At 53.6% G+C, this 17,917-nt stretch overlaps 2 protein-coding genes and 1 non-coding gene across 3 annotated transcripts in view; all 3 read left to right on the top strand.

The window, feature by feature from the left end:
- LOC105297809 (myomegalin-like) overlaps window positions 1-8,635 on the top strand; it is a 64,753-nt gene extending 56,118 nt beyond the window's left edge. The window contains 7 exon segments of the mRNA XM_023535310.1: window positions 633-764; window positions 1,140-1,256; window positions 2,691-2,880; window positions 3,472-3,596; window positions 5,649-5,879; window positions 7,711-7,824; window positions 8,379-8,635. Coding sequence (XP_023391078.1) covers window positions 633-764; window positions 1,140-1,256; window positions 2,691-2,880; window positions 3,472-3,596; window positions 5,649-5,879; window positions 7,711-7,824; window positions 8,379-8,620 — 1,151 coding nt within the window. The 3' untranslated portion in view covers window positions 8,621-8,635.
- Window positions 8,636-8,972: 337 nt separating this feature from the next.
- Window positions 8,973-13,848, top strand: LOC111744339 (myomegalin). Its single transcript, XM_023534843.1, has 5 exons — window positions 8,973-8,993; window positions 9,725-9,865; window positions 10,843-10,981; window positions 11,262-11,308; window positions 12,898-13,848. The coding sequence occupies exons 1-5, from the start codon at window positions 8,973-8,975 to the stop codon at window positions 12,937-12,939; spliced, it is 390 nt and encodes a 129-aa protein (XP_023390611.1). The 3' UTR covers window positions 12,940-13,848.
- Window positions 13,849-16,969: 3,121 nt separating this feature from the next.
- Window positions 16,970-17,133, top strand: LOC111745587. Its single transcript, XR_002782710.1, has one exon. It is a non-coding gene; the product is annotated as a U1 spliceosomal RNA (small nuclear RNA).
- The last annotated feature ends 784 nt before the right edge of the window (window positions 17,134-17,917 follow it).

Below are 17,917 nucleotides of genomic sequence, written 5' to 3'. Positions count from 1 at the left end.
CCTTCCTTCCTTCCTTCCTTCCTTCCTTCCTTCCTTCCTTCCTTCCTTCCTCCTTCCTTCCTTCCTTCCATATTAAGGGTGACTTGAGGGCAGTGCTCAGAACTGCTCAGTAACCACACAGGATGAGTTTATGTTCATGTACTTTTTTTTTTTCTACCTGAGGCCTTCTCTCTAAGGGCTTTGTCCCTCACTGAAGAATGTACAGTCAAGTATCAGTAAGAGGAGAGGTGTTATGGTAGCGTGAGGCCTACTCTGTCACACTCAAAGTCACACTCAGAGGGGGCTGCACCTTTCCGGATACTAAGCAGGCCCTGCCCACAGCCTTCAGTTATTTTTCTAAACCACACGGCCCTCCCTTACACTCACCAGTTCCACTGGTCACTGTGCACTTGACACTGAAACCCGCTTCCACACAGCCCCGCGACACCTGGTGGTCCCGTGCTCGAGAGCCAGTTTATGCTTCGAACAAAGCGCCCCGTGTCCCGGGTGCCTGCGTGCGAGGACGGGGTTGGCGAGGGGTGGCGATGCTGCGGGATCTCTCCCAGAGGCCAGTGGCCGAGCCCCAGCCCCACGTGGGCCCCGCGGTGACCAGATTCCCCACCCTCTCTCCTGTCCCGGCGGGATGGCTGCAGGGGCCGACCTGCTGGAAGAGCATCTGGGTGAAATCCGGAACCTGCGCCAGCGCCTGGAGGAGTCCATCTGCATTAACGACCGCCTGCGGGAGCAGCTGGAGCACCGGCTCAGCTCGGCCGCCCGCGGGAGCGGTAGGAGGGCCCCGCGGCCCAGTTCTGGGCCGGACTGGGAGCTTCTGGAGGGCGGGCCCGTAGGCGGGCGCCGCAGGTTCAAAGTGCTGCCCTGGGCTTTGCCACCGCAGCAGCCGAAGGCTGGCAAGTGCGGTTATCCCCGCTTCTCAGATGTACCCCAGCTCAGAGAGGGACTTTCCCCGCAGCTGAACTCGCCAAGTCTGTCCCCAGAGTCATCTGACTTCTCATCCCGCCCTTAATCTGCTCACATGCGCTGCGGGCTCCTCTGGGCCCTTGTCGCGTGTCCGGCCAGTGGTAGAGCCAGAGTGGGACGTTGTCTTTTGAAAGCCCCTGTCACCCAAATGCGTGACTTGCCCGCTTTGCTTTCCGGGCCAGGACCCGCCTCCAGCTTCTGCAGTCAGGGCCTGGAGGCCGTGCCACAGCTGCACGAGAACAGGGCGCTTCGGGAAGAGAACCAGAGCCTGCAGGCTCAGCTGAGTCGCATTTCCAGAGGTGGGTGGCCGGAAGCCACAAACTGCGGTCGCTCCCCGGTCCCTTTCTTCCCTGACCACACCAATCACCAACTGGAGAAGTGAAGAGAGGATGCAGAAATAACTGAGCTACCCAGATCCACCTACCCCAAATGCCCATAGCTATTCCCAGGCCGGAAAGGGCTGCATCCCCAGAGGTCCCAGCGATGGGCCTTCAGACCCCTGGGCTCCAGGGACGTGGAGTTCTAGGAAACCCACCACCATGCAGACCCGCCTGCAGATACGTGGAGGCATCACTACCAGGCTGGATACCGTTAGGTATGGGCTCTACTTCCCCGCAGCTCACAGCTGATTCGAATCAGAAGAGGAAGGAACGGGAGCTCCGACACAGCCTCCCAGGTCCCCCAGCCGTCACTGCGGCTCAGCGTCTCTCCTCGTGCCGAGCTGTCCCCATGTCTCCTCGCCCCCTCCCCTCGCTCACACTCAGGCTCCTCTCTGGTCAGCAGTCCCCACGGCTCTGCGTCTGCAGATGCTGGCAGAGTGTCCTCCAGAGCCTTCCCAGATCTGTCCCCCGCGGGATCGTTTCCTGTGTGGCCTGGGATGCAGCCGACCTTAGTGTTAACTGACTTGATCAAATTAAAATATGATCAGTAATGAATTACTTTTATTTACAAATATTTGTTGAATAGCCACAAAAGACTAAGAATAGTGTCCAAAAGGATTAAGCCCAGAATGAAAGAATGCTTATGGAAAAGGAAAAAGACCTCAACAGATCGTTCCAAATTAGTCACCTCAGAGCGAGAAGAAGTGAGTGGAAAACTCACTGCTTGGGGAAGATAACCAAAGTTAATAGATAAGAGAAAAGGCAGAAGTACTAACCTACCATTGCATGCCTGGAAAGACTAGAACAGATCTCACAGGTGAGAAAATAGAGATTTCAACGAGTATAATTTGCCAGGCCCCGGTGAATTCCACCCCAGAGGACTGATGGCACCTGCAGTCTTATTCTCAGAGTCCCTGTCAATAATTTCTGAGAAATTATGGAGATCAGAGAGCTGCTGCAAGCTGGAAAAGAAAGGATGTCCCCATTTCCAAAACGATGACAATAATGTATACTAAAAACTGTAGACAGGAAATCTTAATGTTGGTCTTCGGCAAAATTCAGGAATGGATTATTACACAGAGGGTTGTGAGTACTTAGAAAATGCCAAGCATTAGAAATCAGAGTGTTTTCTCTAAAAGCAAGGTAGTTCTTATTCAGTCAAAGGCTCAAGGGCATTGCAGAGATGGAGGTCCCCCATTCCCCAGGCTGTGTAGATACGCTCTCTTTGCCTCCCGGTGGCTGCAGCATAAGCTGGCCTTCTTTTTGCCCTAGTTCTGTGTGTCAGGATGGATGTGCTCGGGCTCATCTTCCTGCTGCCCTACAAGCTAAACGCTCCTGCGTTCTGCTCCCCAGAGCACTCCCAGGAAACAGAGTGCCTGAGGGAGGCTCTGCTGACCTCGCAATCGCGGCTTCGAGAGCTGGAAGTGGAGCTGGAGCACCAGAAGGTGGACCGGCAGCAGCTGCTGGGAGACTTGAAGGAGAAGCAGCAGGAGATCTCGCGTTTCCAGGAGGAACGACTGTCCCTCCAGGAGAAAGACTCCAGGTCAGCAGGGCCACTGATAAAGGAAGGCGGCCCCATCTTTAGATTTAGAAGAAGGGATATTGGCAAGACAGTTAACGGCTCCTTTTGGAACCCTGTATCCCCACTGCTATTCCTGATATATGGGTGACTTTGAGCAGAAGGAAAGACTTCTCTGCGAATGCCTTTTTCGCTCCAAAGCTGAGAAGTAAAACCCTGTTATAGAAGGCTTCGGCATGTCAGCTGCTGGAGAAGGGACGCTCTCATGCTTCCAGTTGTGGGACATTGGTCTCAGCATAACCTAGGAAGCTTCTAGATGAGTCGCAGTGCTAGTCCCCAGCATGAACAGAGCACTGGAGAGCAGTGAGGATGCGGTGCTGCTGTGTCCTAGCTGATGTAGCTAATGACAGGACGCCAAGCAAGGTGACCGTACCCCTCCGAGCCTCTGTGTCCACATCTATAAAATCAAAGCCATGGTCTTCGTGACCCCTGAGTTGACAGCTAGGGCTAAAACTCCATGATGCAACTGTGGGCTCCCCGCTTACTGCCTTGATGTGGCTGAGTGGCCCCACCAGCTCAGCAGCCACCCCCCACCCCCCACCGCACCCCCCGCAGGCTGCAGCACAAGCTGGCCCTCCTGCAGCAACAGTGCGACGAGAAACAGCAGCTCTTCCAGGCCGTCCAGTCGGAGCTACAGATCTACGAGGCGCTTTATGGCACGTCCAGGAAGGGGCTGAGAGGTATGTGCGCCCCCTCCTTCCCACCCCGTGGGTTTCCCATCCTTGCTTGGGATCCCTGTGAGGTCTCTGCCTTGGGAGTCGTGGAGATCTGGAAAAGCTGCAGAGCTCTGTCTCAGAAGAACCCCCAGCCAGGCCTGGGGTACCCAACTAAAAAAGGGGAGCTCTCATACACACAGCCCAGAGTCTGGTGACATGAGCAAGATTCAGCCTAGGCATCCTTAAAAATAGGTCACAAGAGTCAAACTTCACTCACCTAGATGGCCAGAAACGAGTCCAGATGATACAGTGATTTTTTTTTTTTAATACAAAGAACTGTCTCGAAGGCATCATCATTCGAAAAGGTCTTGAATACTAGTTCACACTGACCCCTATGCAGCCAGGGTAGCAGACAGCCTATGAGAACATTACAACATATAAAACAACTTACAGAAATACCACTAATAGGACCTACATTTCAGGCTTAGATTTAAATTTTAAACTCTCTTATTAAGGAATTTTGCCACCTGCTGAAATAATAATTGATGTTTGAGAATTTTGTTACATTTCCCCATCTTTCTTCAAATGGGGGAGAGTATTCTAGATATAAAGTTAAATCCAAGCGGGCTAGAACAGAGGCTGATGTCAACAAAGTAAAATTTAGCAAAGAGAAAAGATAAAATCCTGAGCTTGACTTAAAGTATCAGGGGTAGAAACTCAGGCCAGGTGGCCTGGCCCTGTGGCCGTTCATGGGCTTAAGGACATGAGAGGTGGGTAGAAACACGGATGCACGAGGGAGTTGTAGGTCAAGGTTGCTAGAAAAGCCACCTTGACCCGAGACCACCGTGGCGTGAGTGTGGTGTCCCTACAGTGAGACCAAGCCAGAAATATTGTTAGGTGGTGGGGCACCATCTCATAAAAGGGACGTTGACAAACTGAAGAACATGCCGAAAACATGGGCCACAGGCCGAGGGACCGGAAATCTCAAACTGATTGAAGAAACTGAAAATTCTTAGGCTTGGAAAAGATCACGAGAAACTGAGATCTGGCTTGAAATATTTGAAGAACTGTCAGGTGAGGAGGAGCTAACGTGCTTTGTTTCCCTTCAGAAGGCTGAACAAGGGCCGGACAGTGATGGGCAGTAGAGTTCGGATCGCTGCGTAATTAACGCTTTCCTTCCCGCTAGAGCGAGTGAGCTCCCTGCCCAACCCTGTTTCAAGAGAAGGGGAGGCTTTGTCAGGAAGTCCACAGAAGCAGTTCTCGCCTTGGATGGCGTGTTGACTCCCTGAGCCTTCCACCCTTGAACTTCCTTGGTTATATGTTTAAAAATTCCATGAGCAATATGGGTTATTATATTAAGAATTTTCACTATTCGGCCAAGTTTGAGTTTTCATAAAACCTGATCGAGTTTCCTAATTCGCTGATGGGAAGGTGGACCAGAACTCAAAGCGCGGCGGGGGGCACACAGCGTACTGAGAGGGCAGCTTTACGTTGACAGCCGTGCACGTGCGGGCTGGGAGGAGACCAAGTGCCCACAGGAGAGCTTTGTGTCAGGAGCTGCGAGCGGTCGGGGGGCCTGGCGGTGTGTGGGAGGCCCACGAGGCAGGAGGGAAGTGCACGCTCTGTGAAGCAGGCAGTGGAAATGAGTTCGAGTTTTCCAAACAAAATAGGTGCGCGATGGAGGTTATCACTTCTCCTCCTCCCTCAGCCCCTGCCCTAGTTCAGTGCTAGTTCAATGCCGACCTCTGGTCTTGGAAGACCCTGCTCTCCGGCCTGCAGGACTAAGATTAATGTGGAGGTGAAGCGATTGGCTTGGCCTCATCTGCTGGTCAGACACCCTCTGGATGCATGTGGGTAATCTGAGCTTCAGGAAAATTCCACACTGGAGTGTGTGCCATCTCAGTGTGTGCCAGGCCGCACACAAGGAAAGCGACATTTCCATCACGGATGTGTGGCCTGGGACGCTGAGATGACAGTGGGGTCCTCGGCAGAGGAGAATGTCACAGAAGAGTGTTCTGACAAATGCGTGGAAATACTTGGATCACTGTTACCAACCCCGCCTCTGTCTTCTTTCAGCTTACGCCTGGGATGCCTGTCACCCTTTGAGCAGCGACTTGAGCCACCTGGTGACAGAGATCCGAGCTTTGCGAGGGCAGCTGGAGCAGAGCATTCAGGTGAACAACTGCCTGCGACTGCAGCTGGAGCAGCAGCTGGATGGTGGCGGCAAAGCCAGCCTCAGCCCCAGCTCCGTCAGCCACGACTTCGCAGCCAGCACCGACCCCGGTAGCAAGCAGCCACTCTTCCAAGGTAGGAAGGCAAAGGGCGTGGGGGAGCCCTCAGCCGGCAGGGAGGTTGCCGGGATATCTGCTGGAAGGGACAGTCTTGCCTCGTCCATGCTCCTCAAGGTTGGGGTGAAGTCGGAGGTGCTCCAGCCCAGTGCGGGAGTGAGGGCCTGGGACTCGGAGCCAGCCCTGCTAACGACAGGTCGACAGGTCGTTTGCCTTGGGCGAGGCGTTTCATCTCCTCCCATGTTCAAACCTTCATTTCCTCGTTTTTAAGATGCAGATGACAATAGTATCTGCTTTGTATGATTATTTGGGTCATTAAATGTTATAATTTACAAGTGCCTGACACAAGAATTGCTTAACAGTTAACAGCTGGGTATGTTGGTATTTGCGGAGTGTTTTAAAAATTCATCATAGGTTTTCAAACAACTTTTCAAATAATTTCATCTGAGGCAGGGCAGGTTTTTCTCTGTTTCACAGGAGAAAACTTAGGCATCGAGGCTTTGGCTGACAAGAGCTAAGAGATCGACCAGGATTTGGAGCAGGAATGTTCTAGTCTGTTCCTTGCACCTCACTGGGCTCTGTCTTGGTACTGCAGGCCTCCCAGACTCTCCGCCTGGCTCCCCTTTCCCTAAGGTGGGGAACTTGGCCTTGTGGCAGAATGTTCCTGCCCCAACGGAAATCGGGGCTGTGAGGAGTAGCGGGTGGTCGCCATCCCCTTCCGCCCCCGCCCGCCTTCGCAGACAGAAACGCAAACCCTGTTCTCTGCCTTTCGTCCCAGTGTCCTCCGTCTTCTCACTTCCCCTAGTTTTAATATGAATGTCGACACTGTCGCCACACCCCAGTCTCCGCGCGTTCATTTCTGCTTCCTCTTCTTTCTTGCCTTTTGATACACCATTGAGTTCATCTCTGCTCACGTCCGGGGCCATATCCTCCACTTTATTCTAATCAGAAACCACTTCTGCTCACGATTATCTAAACCTGAGCTTGCGAACTTCCCTGCCTGCTCTTCCCTGAGCATGTCGATCCTTATTTTTTGGGGGGGTCTGCTAGATTTTCAGTGATCAGACAGTGACATCACCTGTCAAATGAAGGTGTTGCTCCCTGATCACGTCGTGGCCATTAACCAAGAAAGCATGGGGACCGGAGCGTCGTGCCCGGCACGTAGATTCCACTTGGCCTGTGTTAGGAGGAAGTTTTTTGCTGCCCTAGCTGCAGTGCTCAGTTATGTCTCCTCTGCCCCCACCCCGCCCCCAGTGACCAGGCTTCGGACCCAGCCCCACCAGCTCAGCCACGCTCCCCGGCGTTTCTGTGATTTCTGCGATATTTTCCAGTTCTGCCACTGTGGGGGTGCTTCCTGGCCTCTAACGGGGCATCTCTGCCGCGCCGGAGCTCTGTCTCCTGTTCTTCTCATACGGCTGTATTTTTTCCAGTACTGACTCCTCATCGGAATGGTGATGAGGATGCTGAGCTTAATTACCCATAAGGATTTGATTCATTCCTTGATTCAGTATTTTTAACATAGATACTACATATATTTATGCATGTTTATATTTAGTTACGAGGCATCGTAATAGACATTACATACAAAATTATATTAAAAGCGGGGGTTAGAAAAATATACCTAATAATTTAAACTAGGAGTTGCCTCCTCATGGAGTACCCCTCAGGTAAAGGTACCCCTGCTCGTTCCAGACAGAGTTGCTCTTGTTCTGGATCATGGGGCGTGGGTGACAGACACGCAGGGTGAGTCACGCTGCCTCAGGTCTCCGGTGGTGAAGACAAAGCTGGGCTCCCGCTGGGTGCGCGGTGTGTCCAGGGTCCTGAAAATCCTTCTGGCCTTCGCTCCCCAGATTCGGTCGCCTCCCCTCCGGTTCGAGATGTCGGCATGAGCCCAGCTCTGGTCTTCCCCAGCTCGCCCGCCGCTGCTCCGGGCTCAGAGACAGCCATCTTCAATAAGGCAAATGGTAAATGTGGCCACTGAAGGACGAGGGGACTGACGATGGGAAGTTAATGCAAGTAACGTTTGGTTCTCTGCGTGCACGTCTGAGTCCCGAGACCTTCCTCTGCGTGTCCCAGGGCCTCTCGGCCTGCTCGCTGCTCCTCCTGTGGCCGCCCTCCCCATCGTTATTCTCGCTCCGGGGTGGGGGCGGGGGGTCTCCTTCTGCTCAGCTGTCTTCATTGTGCTGTGACCTCTCCCCTCTTGAAAGTGCTCTCTGTCTCCAGCTGAATTTCCTGTCTGCTTCTAAACTCCAGATATTAAAACACTTTTAAATAACATTTGTCTTGAATATTTCATTTGTCAGCAAGGACAGGATTTGCCAACCTGGCACTTTAATCACTGAGGTGATGGAAGAAAGATGATAAAAATTTAGAACCCAGAGTATCTGTGGATGGCACGCTCGCGCTTTCCAAGACCGCCCTTCTCGTTCAGGGCTCTGCCACTATCCGATGTCCCTCTCGGACTGATGCTATGACGGAGTAACCGCGGGTTCTGTTTTGCTGTGGCTTTATCTTTCAGAGTTGGGTTTGGAGGCCCCTCCAGTAATGAAGAGCCCTCCCAAGCTGGAGGGCGATGCCACCGATGGCTCCTTTGCCAATAAGCACGGCCGCCATGTCATCGGCCACATTGACGACTACAGCGCCCTCACACGGCAGATCGGGGAGGGCAGACTGCTGGTCAAGAAGATAGTGTCTCTCGTGAGATCAGCCGGCGCCGTCCCTGGCCTCGCGGCTCCCGGCACAGAGGTGATCACAGCATAGCTCGTAGGTGCCCCTGTTCCTTGTGCCCTTCCTTCTTCCGATTCTAGCACCTTCTCCACTTTGCTTTCACGCTCTACATATCCCAGCGGAAGATACTTCCTCCGTCTGCACCCCGTCAGGCCTTTCTTCTCCAGCTCTTTTCGCTGGAAGCTCTGCTCTGCTGCAGATGCGGCTGACTTTGGGGCCAGAATCACCCAAAAGCCTCATCCGCGTCGGTAGAGCATCTGTGAGCGTCAACACCCAGTGGCCTGTGCCGAGCACCCTTTAGTAGCTGATCATCTGCTACGGTCCCTGGCACATGGCCGTCTGTGGGCAGAATAAAATCACTTAGCCAGGTGGCTAGAAATCGAGAATGCGCACCCGTATGTGCCACGTGCGTAGAAGGGGCGAGAAGCCTGGCGGCCCCGGGCCTTCCCTGTTTGAGCCGGGGAGGGAAGCGGGCAGCGGGCCTCCTCCGGGCGCCTCACCGTGGAGAGGCCAGGCACCAGGCACTGCGCTGTCTGCGCCACCGGAGATGCAGGGACACACAGGACAGGCCTGCCCCCAGGGGCCCCCACGCTAGGGAGGAAGACGCACACGCGGGCACCTGCGTCAGAAGAGTTAGGGTCGTCGTCTGGGTGCGGGGCTCGGACACGGGAGCAGCTGTTCTCCCAGCGGAGGAAGCAGCGGGGTCTCGCATGCCCTCTGTCGGGGTGTCTCCCGCCCTGACACCAGGAGGACACCTGCGTGTGTTGGGGCGGAGGGGGTTTATTTTCTGCTTTCACGGGCACAAAGGTGGGTCTTTCTTGCACCTGCTCTTTCTTAGCGTTAATTCAAATTAATCAGAGTGCCGAAGTGGCATATTTTGCTCCCCTTCAGAAGCCTGGAGCAGGACCGGAAGCTTAAAGGGAGAGTGGGGGGAGCCGGGACCAAGGGAATTCTTGCGAGCGGGCGGGCACCGCTGAGGTCGGGGGTGCCGGGCTTCTGGGTTAGCGAAGGGCTTCAGGGGTGCAAGCAGGCCGTGTCTGTGCCCCGCTCACAGACGAGGCTTGAGCCCTGTGTGCGAAAGAAATAGAAGGGGACCCTGCGGCCCCAGCGAGGCCTGTGGCATCGCCCCTCTTCCAGGTGCTGGCCGGCGACGGCGTCCGCGAGCTCCGCAGCAGCGCCTGCGCCCTGCACCGCGCGCTGGACGAGGCGACGTCCCTCCTCACCGTGTTCTGGCGCGCGGCCCTGCCCGGCTCCGGCTCCGGCTCCGGCGGCGAAGCGGTGAGAGGCCGGTGTCCTTTACTCGCTCCGCCCCCGGTCACCGCCCTGCTCCTCCCGCCCGCAGGTCTGCAGGTCCTACGATCAGGACGGGACCCTAAAGGAGTGTCTTTGGGGGAGACCTCTCGCCACGGCGGCTGCTTTCAGTGACGTTCTGACTCCATCCTTTCTCCTCCCCCACCTCTCCCCCGACCCCCCCGGATAAGAAATCAGGATAAGGGCAGAGACACGGGAGCCCTGCTGACCACAGACGCCCAGGGGCTTTAATTGTCTAAAGCTGGGCTGAGCTGAACTTCAGGGACATGTTAAAGCAGCACCACCTGCCCCTGCCCCCACCCCAGGTCCCCACTGTCAAAGCGGGACCACGGAATGTCACCATGAGACAGCCAGGCTCTTTCAGCCACCGGCTGGAATCCACCACATCACTTAAATCCACGTGGGGGGATCCGCCACCCCAGGCGCTCTCAGGCCTGCCCTCTGGTTGGTGGTACCTTGGACAGGCGGCTGTCAGGGTCCCCTCAGGGCTTCTAGCTCCAGACTCACAAGGACACCTTATGGGACCCAAATATGCTAATTCTGAGAGACGGGGTGTTTTGCCGTCTTGAGGTTGGCGCAGGTTTTTACAACACTGCAGGCTGTCTCGGGCCAGCCCTGTCTCCCCAAGAATAATATCCCTAAGTTCCAGGTCTTACTCGCCATGCCGAGTGATAGAACTGGCTCCAGCACGAAATCTGAGCTCTTGTCCACAGCCAGAAGCCTCAGTGGCCAGGAGTCGGGTTCTCTTGGGCAGTGGGACTGTGACCCTGTGCCCACTGCTCGGGGCTCCCACCCGGAGGCGTCCTCCTAAGCTGGAGGGTTTGACAGGCTTCGTGGAGGAAATCCCATCTAGAAATGGTTGAGAACATTGTAGTCTTATTTTAGATTCTAAAGTGCCACGAGCACTTCTGCCCATTGACAAGGTGTCTGTTCCTGGTCCCCAGGGAGAGGCCGTGCAAAGGGAACTTCTGGAGCTGAGAACCGAGCTGTCCCGACAGGAGAGTCTCCTGCAGAGCACAGCCGAGCGTCTGCAGAGCACCACGCAGCAGAAGGAGAGCCTGGAGCAGTTCATCTTCAGCCAGCGTGGGTGCCCCCAAGCCCGAGAATGGGGCAGGGGTTGGGGAGGGGGGGTCCAGATGCCCCACGGTGCTGTGGATGGACAGTGTGACCACATAGGCTAGGGGACCAGGGAGACTGGTGCGATGTCCCTGAACCTACTGTGCCATGAGGAATCGTGAATGCGCATGGAGGGGGACATGCGGGCAGCAGGAGGTCCGGGCTGACACACCTCAGAACACATACCCAGGGCAAGGATGGCCCCAGCTGGTAAATTCCGCGTTCGGGGGCTGTTTTGTCGTTTTAGTGACCAGGACACATGATGTCTTGAAGAAGGCAAGGACTAATTTGGAGGTAAGGAAACCAGTGTTACCAGTCAGGGCCACAGATCCTGCCCCAAACGCACCACCATTTGTCGTCAGAGTCTGCAGGTGACCCTCGACCTGCTCCCACCTTCCAGAACACGGTTTCTGGCCTACCTGTAGGGGCACCAGTCCTCAACAAGCATCCTCCCCGACCCCATCCCCTCGGCTTCCCCGCCCCAGGCAGCTCCCCACTGACACTTGACACCCCGTTCACCCTCACCTGGCCATCCTCCCTCTCTTTAATCCACTTACCCCTCTTCTTGATCCTTGAAGGCCGGAGGACGTGTGGGAGTCGGCTTCTGTATTCGCTTTCAGTAAAGGGATCCCAAGGCCAGTTATGTGTTCTGGCATTTTCTATACTACTTTATGGAAAAGAATAAAAAGCAAAACACAACTTAATAAATGAGCTTCACTGCATTCTGTTGGGCTGAAAACAGCAATTTTATTTTGCTGTATCTTTTTATTTTAAGCAACATCACAAAAGAAAAATGTTGGGTCTTATTGACCCAAGAGAATTGATAATACATAAAGACCGAAATATACAGAGAAAGATTTTATGTGGATGGCAGGGATTCTCTACAGTTACTTAAAACACTAACGCGTCCCTGGCAAGTACTTTAAAGAAAAACTTGAGGTGTTAGAAATGGCTTAAAAATCAGAAACTAAACCTGTACCTGGATTTTAAAAGCTTTGCCATAAACAACTGAGCACACGCCTAGAAAAATCTAAATTGTAACTCTAAGGATGTTGCTCCCAGTGTCAGAATGGGTTGGGTCCTGATTAGACTCTGCTTTTTTTTTTTTTTTTTCTAATTCCCTTTTGTTTTTCTCCGACCATTCCTCTCTTTCCTGAGCCTTTTTAGAAGAACAGTTACAAGATTGCCTCTGTAAAGCCTTATTCCTGTCCCGGCAAAGGTAACCCCACCGCCTCCCGTCCCCGCCAGCTCCCCACAGCTTGGACGGTCCCTCTCTGCTTCCTCTGGGCCACTGGAAAGGGCCCGAGGCCTGGGTTCTAGTCCCAGGCTTGTCACTAACTGGCGATGTGGCTTTGGCCGGCCCCTCCGTCTCTGTGAGCCTGCTGCCCCTCATCTGTGAGAGGTGGCACTGCACCTGGATGATCTCCGAGGTCCCTGCTCACTTGGCCCCTTTTTCTCCTCCATAAGTAAATGGGACACAAACTTAACAGGGGACTCCCCTGCGAAATGCCCTCTCCCCCCAGGACAGGCTGTTTCTATATGTGCATGCGTCACACGAAGCACTTCTTTTCCTAAGAGATCACAAAAGCCACCGTTTTGCTCCAAAGTGAACTGGAGAGCGAACTGGCCCCAGAAGAGGGAGCGGTGGGGTGTGCGGTGGCTCTGCGCAGGGGTGTCTCCCCACGTGTGGCAGGAAGCTTTCCTCTAACCTGGCGGCACCAGCCGCTCCCCCGACCGCAGACCATGCCTCAGCTCAGCCTCCTAACAGGCTCTTGTCATGCTCCTGGCTCCTGTCACCACTCGGCTCTCACTCCAGCCTCAGCCGGCCACCCGCAGGGCCTGGTAATAGACCTTTACTTGGTTTGTTTTATTTTTGTCCCCAGGTGAAATCCCTAAGGGCTCTGCCGGGCACTCCAGTCTCGTGACCCTTACCTTCCAGGAGCCATGCAAGAAGCGGAGCCACCACAGGTCCTTGAAACAGCAGGAAGGATGGGCCCGCGCCCCTGTCACGCAGCTCGCTATCTGCTGAGACCTGGCCCCGCCCCCCACACCTGCTGGGGACCAGAAGGGGTCAGCGGCGCGGTCACTGCCTGGTGGGCAGTGACAGGCAGAGAGCCTTCCCTGCGCTTTGGGACCCCGTCGGCCCGGGCCTGCGCTAAGCGAAGCGTGCTAGTCTGTGGAGGACCCGCGATCCCCCGGCTGGGGCTAGCGCAGCAGGTTCTCACGCCCCAGCGACTGCCTCCAAGGTCCACTCCGGGAGTAGGCCCCTGCTTCCCACGGACGGGGCGCGTGGTCCCAACACGACGGAGCGGCGATGCCCCGCTGGACGCTGGGGCTGGGCCAGCACCGGTCACGGAGCCACACCTGGCCCTGGGCCGCTCAGCTGGGTCGCTCCGGCCGGGCGTCCATTTCCACTGCTGCACCGAGTTCTCTGAACCCACACGGCGAAAGCGGTGACCTCCCAGACCCCATCTCGCGCTCAGCCTCGCGCCTCCTATTTCTACGCTTGTATGATCTCCGAAGTGTGCTGACCTCACTCTAGATATGCTGTCCCGTTCTATTGTCCTAACTTCCCTCTGGGGAACTGGGGACTAATGGCCAGACCAAGCCCATCGAAAGTCTTGTGTAAAGCAGACCAGTGGTCACTTTTAGGTGGCACGTGAGAGGCCCCCAGTTGTGCTAAGGCCTTGTCCGTGTCTTCACAGTGCTTTAGAATGTGTGTGTGTGTGTATAGATGTACGACACATATTTATATATGTTGCTATAGTGACATATCGAAGGCCAGCATAGCTGGCGGACGGGGTCTGGGAGAGGAAATGAACAGTTTTTCTGGTGGCTATTAAAGCATAACGTGCATAAAAAAAGAAAAAGTTTTTCTTCACCTGCTTTGTTTCAATTTCTGCCCCAGTCTCTAGGCTGAGTGTGTAAGAACACAAAAGACGAACGGTCTTTGAGAAGCTCATAGTCTCATGCTTAAAGTCTAAGTTTAAAAGAAAAGGTTTCCTTCTTCATTATTTTGTAAGAATCCTCAGTCTAAAAATAGAGATTCTTAAATGGGGGATGCCTTAGAACCAGCTGTTGAGATTATAAAAGCTACTTTGTGGGCTCCAATCCCAAGAGATTTAGTTGGTACAGGGCCCTAGAACCTGCATTGTTTACAGAAGCACCCCAATTGATTCTCATGCAGGTGGGCTGAAAATGAAAAACATTGTCCTGTAACACTGAATTGAAATTATACATTTATTTTACTTTAATGAAGAACCTTTGATTGAAAAGTATGTAAGTCATTTCATAAATGCTGACATAAAGATTTTAAAATATTCCCTGGGGAAAGTTCTTAGTTCTGTTCTTTTGCCTTCCAGAATTAACATAAGAGCGACAGTTATTTCCTAGAAAGTTAAAAACATTGGAACAGCAAGGACGAAAACCGCAACCACAGTCACCACGACCACCACCACCACCACCACCACCACCAAAAAGATGCATCCACAGACTCATGCCCGAACTACAGAAATGCCTTACTTTCACTGTGTATGGTGTGGCCTTGGCATATGTTTTCACAGTCGGTTTAGGTGCTTCCACCAGGCTGTCAATACAGAGGAACTTCCTGGCAGAATGAGCAGAGTGGGTGGAAAGTCAGCGAAACTGTTAGGTATTACTTAAAGACAAAGTAGCAGAATTTGAGGACCTCTTGCCCTGTGGTTATTCCATCATCCCAGTAATTCTTCCCTCATCTCTAATGCTGCCAGGGCTGGTAGGCATTGATAATATAATCAGCAATCAGTGGAGAACTCAAATATTACTTATAAGAAATTCATTTTATATACATAACATTTATGAAAGCAACAACATATGACATCATAAATCTCAGATCTGGCCGGGATCCAGTCACGAATTACTTTTGGAGAAAAGTCTTAAAAGCCTTTATTGTATTTCACCCTTTGTGAAATGTCCAAAAGTAGCTCTGTGCCTTAAAAATAGTTGTAAAAAAAATATAGCTTTGAAAGGAGGATTCCACGATATTTAACTTTTTGTCAATTATGTTCTTTCCCTCTATATGACAGAGTTCAGTCTTTTTTAAAAAAAAAAATGGTCGTTATGACCATCAATGTCTTCCAATTTACCATAATTCCAATAAGAATCGTGCTGAGCCCTGTGGGGAGAATTGGATAGGAGCCTCATATAGAAAATGGAAGGAAAAAAATGGTAGATACCTGATGTAGCACTTAAAACATGTAAAAGTATCTCCTGAGCAGTCGACCTAAGACAGACAACCTGCAGAATGCGTACGGGGTTTATTAGATCCCTCAGACCTTACTACTGCTAAAGTGAATGAACAGACACCCTGCAGAATCCATCCAGCTGTCCCAGGTCATTCTAGGGTGATGTTTGTTAAATCTGTTCAAAACTCCAAGAAAATCCTGGGTTATTCTTATCTGTAGTAAATTATCCTATGAAATCATAAGCCAGGTCAGCAGTCCTCATTCTAAAGTCACAGATCAGCCTTAAGGGGAAAGCAGGTTGTGAGAGCCAGTTTCAGAAAATGAGCAAAACTGGGTCAGATCCCAGAAATGCCCGGGTGGGAGAAGCTGCTTAGGCCAATGGCTGAAGAACCCCGTGTCTTAGCTCAAGCTGCCATAACAAGTACCATACACTAGGTGGCTTAAACAGCCGAAATCAGCCAGTCTGTTTCTAATGGAGGGAGAGGAGGGAGAGGAGGGAGAGGAGGAGGGCTGGAGAATTGGGAGAGGGGAAGGAAGAGACGGGAAGGGAGGAAGGAGCGAAGGAAAAAAGGAGGGTTCCCCCTGTGTCACCTTGGTGCTGAGTTCACTTCCCGGAAGCGTCATCTTTGCCCTCAACCCAAGGGCATCCTCAGCGTTAAGGGTGTGGTTCTGGGCAAAGATATGCTAACGGCCGACTTCTGCTTCTGTAACCTGCTTGCTTGTTTGACGTTAACTAGGATGTGGCTGGGCTTTACAAGCTGCCTCTTTTGGGAGCTCAAGGCTGATCTCCTCGAACCCTGCGTGGTAGAGAGTCAGTCGCCGGCCGGAAAATAAAGGCTCATAATTCATCTCAGTTGGCTCCGTGGGTCTTAGAATTGATGGTGCCACAACACTCAGGGATCGTTACTCCTCTCCTTGCTGCCAGGTCTGAGGACTGCGTCAGCTTCCTCCTCCCGCCGCCCCTTCCCCGCTGTCAGATCTAACCCACTCCGTGAGAGAAAACAACAAAAAAAAACCTCAGCTTGCGAACAACACCTCATCTTGCTTTCCCTTATTTTAGCCAGTAACTTTTCAGAATCTTCATTTTTTGTATTGTCTAGAGCGAGGAAAGGAAAAAATAGTCCCTGAGATTCTATGAGAAGTGTGAAGTGCAGAGAAAATACGCCGAGTAGTACTCAGAGATGTAACCTGAATCTGGGTGTCTATACATCACACGCATAGTTTTACTTTGTTCGTACAAATGGTAGAATTTGTATACATTGCTTTACAACGTCTTTCTTTACTTAAAAAGCCTTGGTGTGTAACCCAGAACGAAGGGTAAGCTGGTCGGAAACTTGCGTCTTTGTCACGTGGCGGATCCCCCAGCTCCGCAAGCGGGCGGGGTTCACGACGTCCCTGTCCCTCCAGCATCCGGCCCGCTCATTGGCCAGCTGGGCAGGGAGGGAGGAAGGATGAGGGCGCGCGGCGCAGTGCGGGTTGGAGGGCAGGAGCGGGTCTAGACGTCACGAATGGGGCGTGCCCTATGCTAATGAGACAAATAGGGGTCTCTTTCCCCGCGGTAGACTTCCCCGGGTTGTGGAAAAAGTCCAGGGGTGTCGCTTGAATTTTATCAGAAGAACTGTAGGAAGGGGCTGGAGGATTGGGAAGGAGAGGTGCGGGGCGGGAGCGAAGTGACCGTGGGTGTACAGTGTGAGGCGCGTGAGGCTGTGGCGGGGCGGCGGGCGCAGAACTCATACTTACCTGGCAGGGGAGATACCATGATCACGAAGGTGGTTTTCCCAGGGCGAGGCTTATCCATTGCACTCCGGATGTGCTGACCCCTGCGATTTCCCCAAATGTGGGAAACTCGACTGCATAATTTGTGGTAGTGGGGGACTGCGTTCGCGCTCTCCCCTGATTTCCTTTGGTTTAAGAATAGGTAAGGTGGTGATTAGTCTCTTTGGATCGAGCTAGTTTTTCTATTTGTGGTTGTCATTGAATACTTTTAACTGTCGAAAACATTGTCTGAAATGCTTGAAGGTGTGCGTGCTTGATCTGCGGGTGCGCGAGTGCCGCCGCTTTCGGGGGTCCCATGGGATCTCTTCTCTCCTGGTTTATAACGCGGGCACGCGCATCCCCAGCCCGCAGTCCTGTCCTGCGTTGCTGTCGTTGCCTAGCGACGCGGCAGGGGCCCAACCCGGGAGTATCCGGAGAGCTGTGCGCTCCCGGGTATCTTGGGGCCGCGTGAGCTTTTCGGGGATCTTTGCTCCTCCCCCAGCGGACTCTCGAAGGTCGAAGGTGACCGTGCCGCCGGGGTGGCAGTGGCCTGCCGCTGGGCGCGGCCCCTTGGCTCTGTCTGCCACGTCCGTGTGGCCGCGCCGCTCTGAGAACCCGGTGTCGGGGACCCGACTCCCGAGGAGGCGAGAGCGCAGGCGGCACGCGCACCCCAGCCCTCCTCTCCTGAAACAGTCTCCGAGGGGGACGCGGGAACAGGCAGCGCGTCCCTCCCTCCCGGGTCGCTGGGTCCGGGGCCCGGACGGAGGGCGGCTCCTGCGGGACGCCCCGAGGCCCGGGCTCACGTTCTCCAGGCCGGTCTCTTCAGGTTTGTCCCTTGGGGAGGAGATCGAAGCCACCTGGGGATCAGCGACAGGGCAGGGCCGTCACCTCCCCCGATCACTGGATGCTCCAGCCTGAGGTAGAA

Source organism: Pteropus vampyrus, unplaced genomic scaffold, assembly GCF_000151845.1.
Source record: "Pteropus vampyrus isolate Shadow unplaced genomic scaffold, Pvam_2.0 Scaffold6, whole genome shotgun sequence".
NCBI classification, from domain to species: Eukaryota; Metazoa; Chordata; class Mammalia; order Chiroptera; family Pteropodidae; genus Pteropus; species Pteropus vampyrus.
This window is presented reverse-complemented; position numbering and strand designations above follow the sequence as displayed.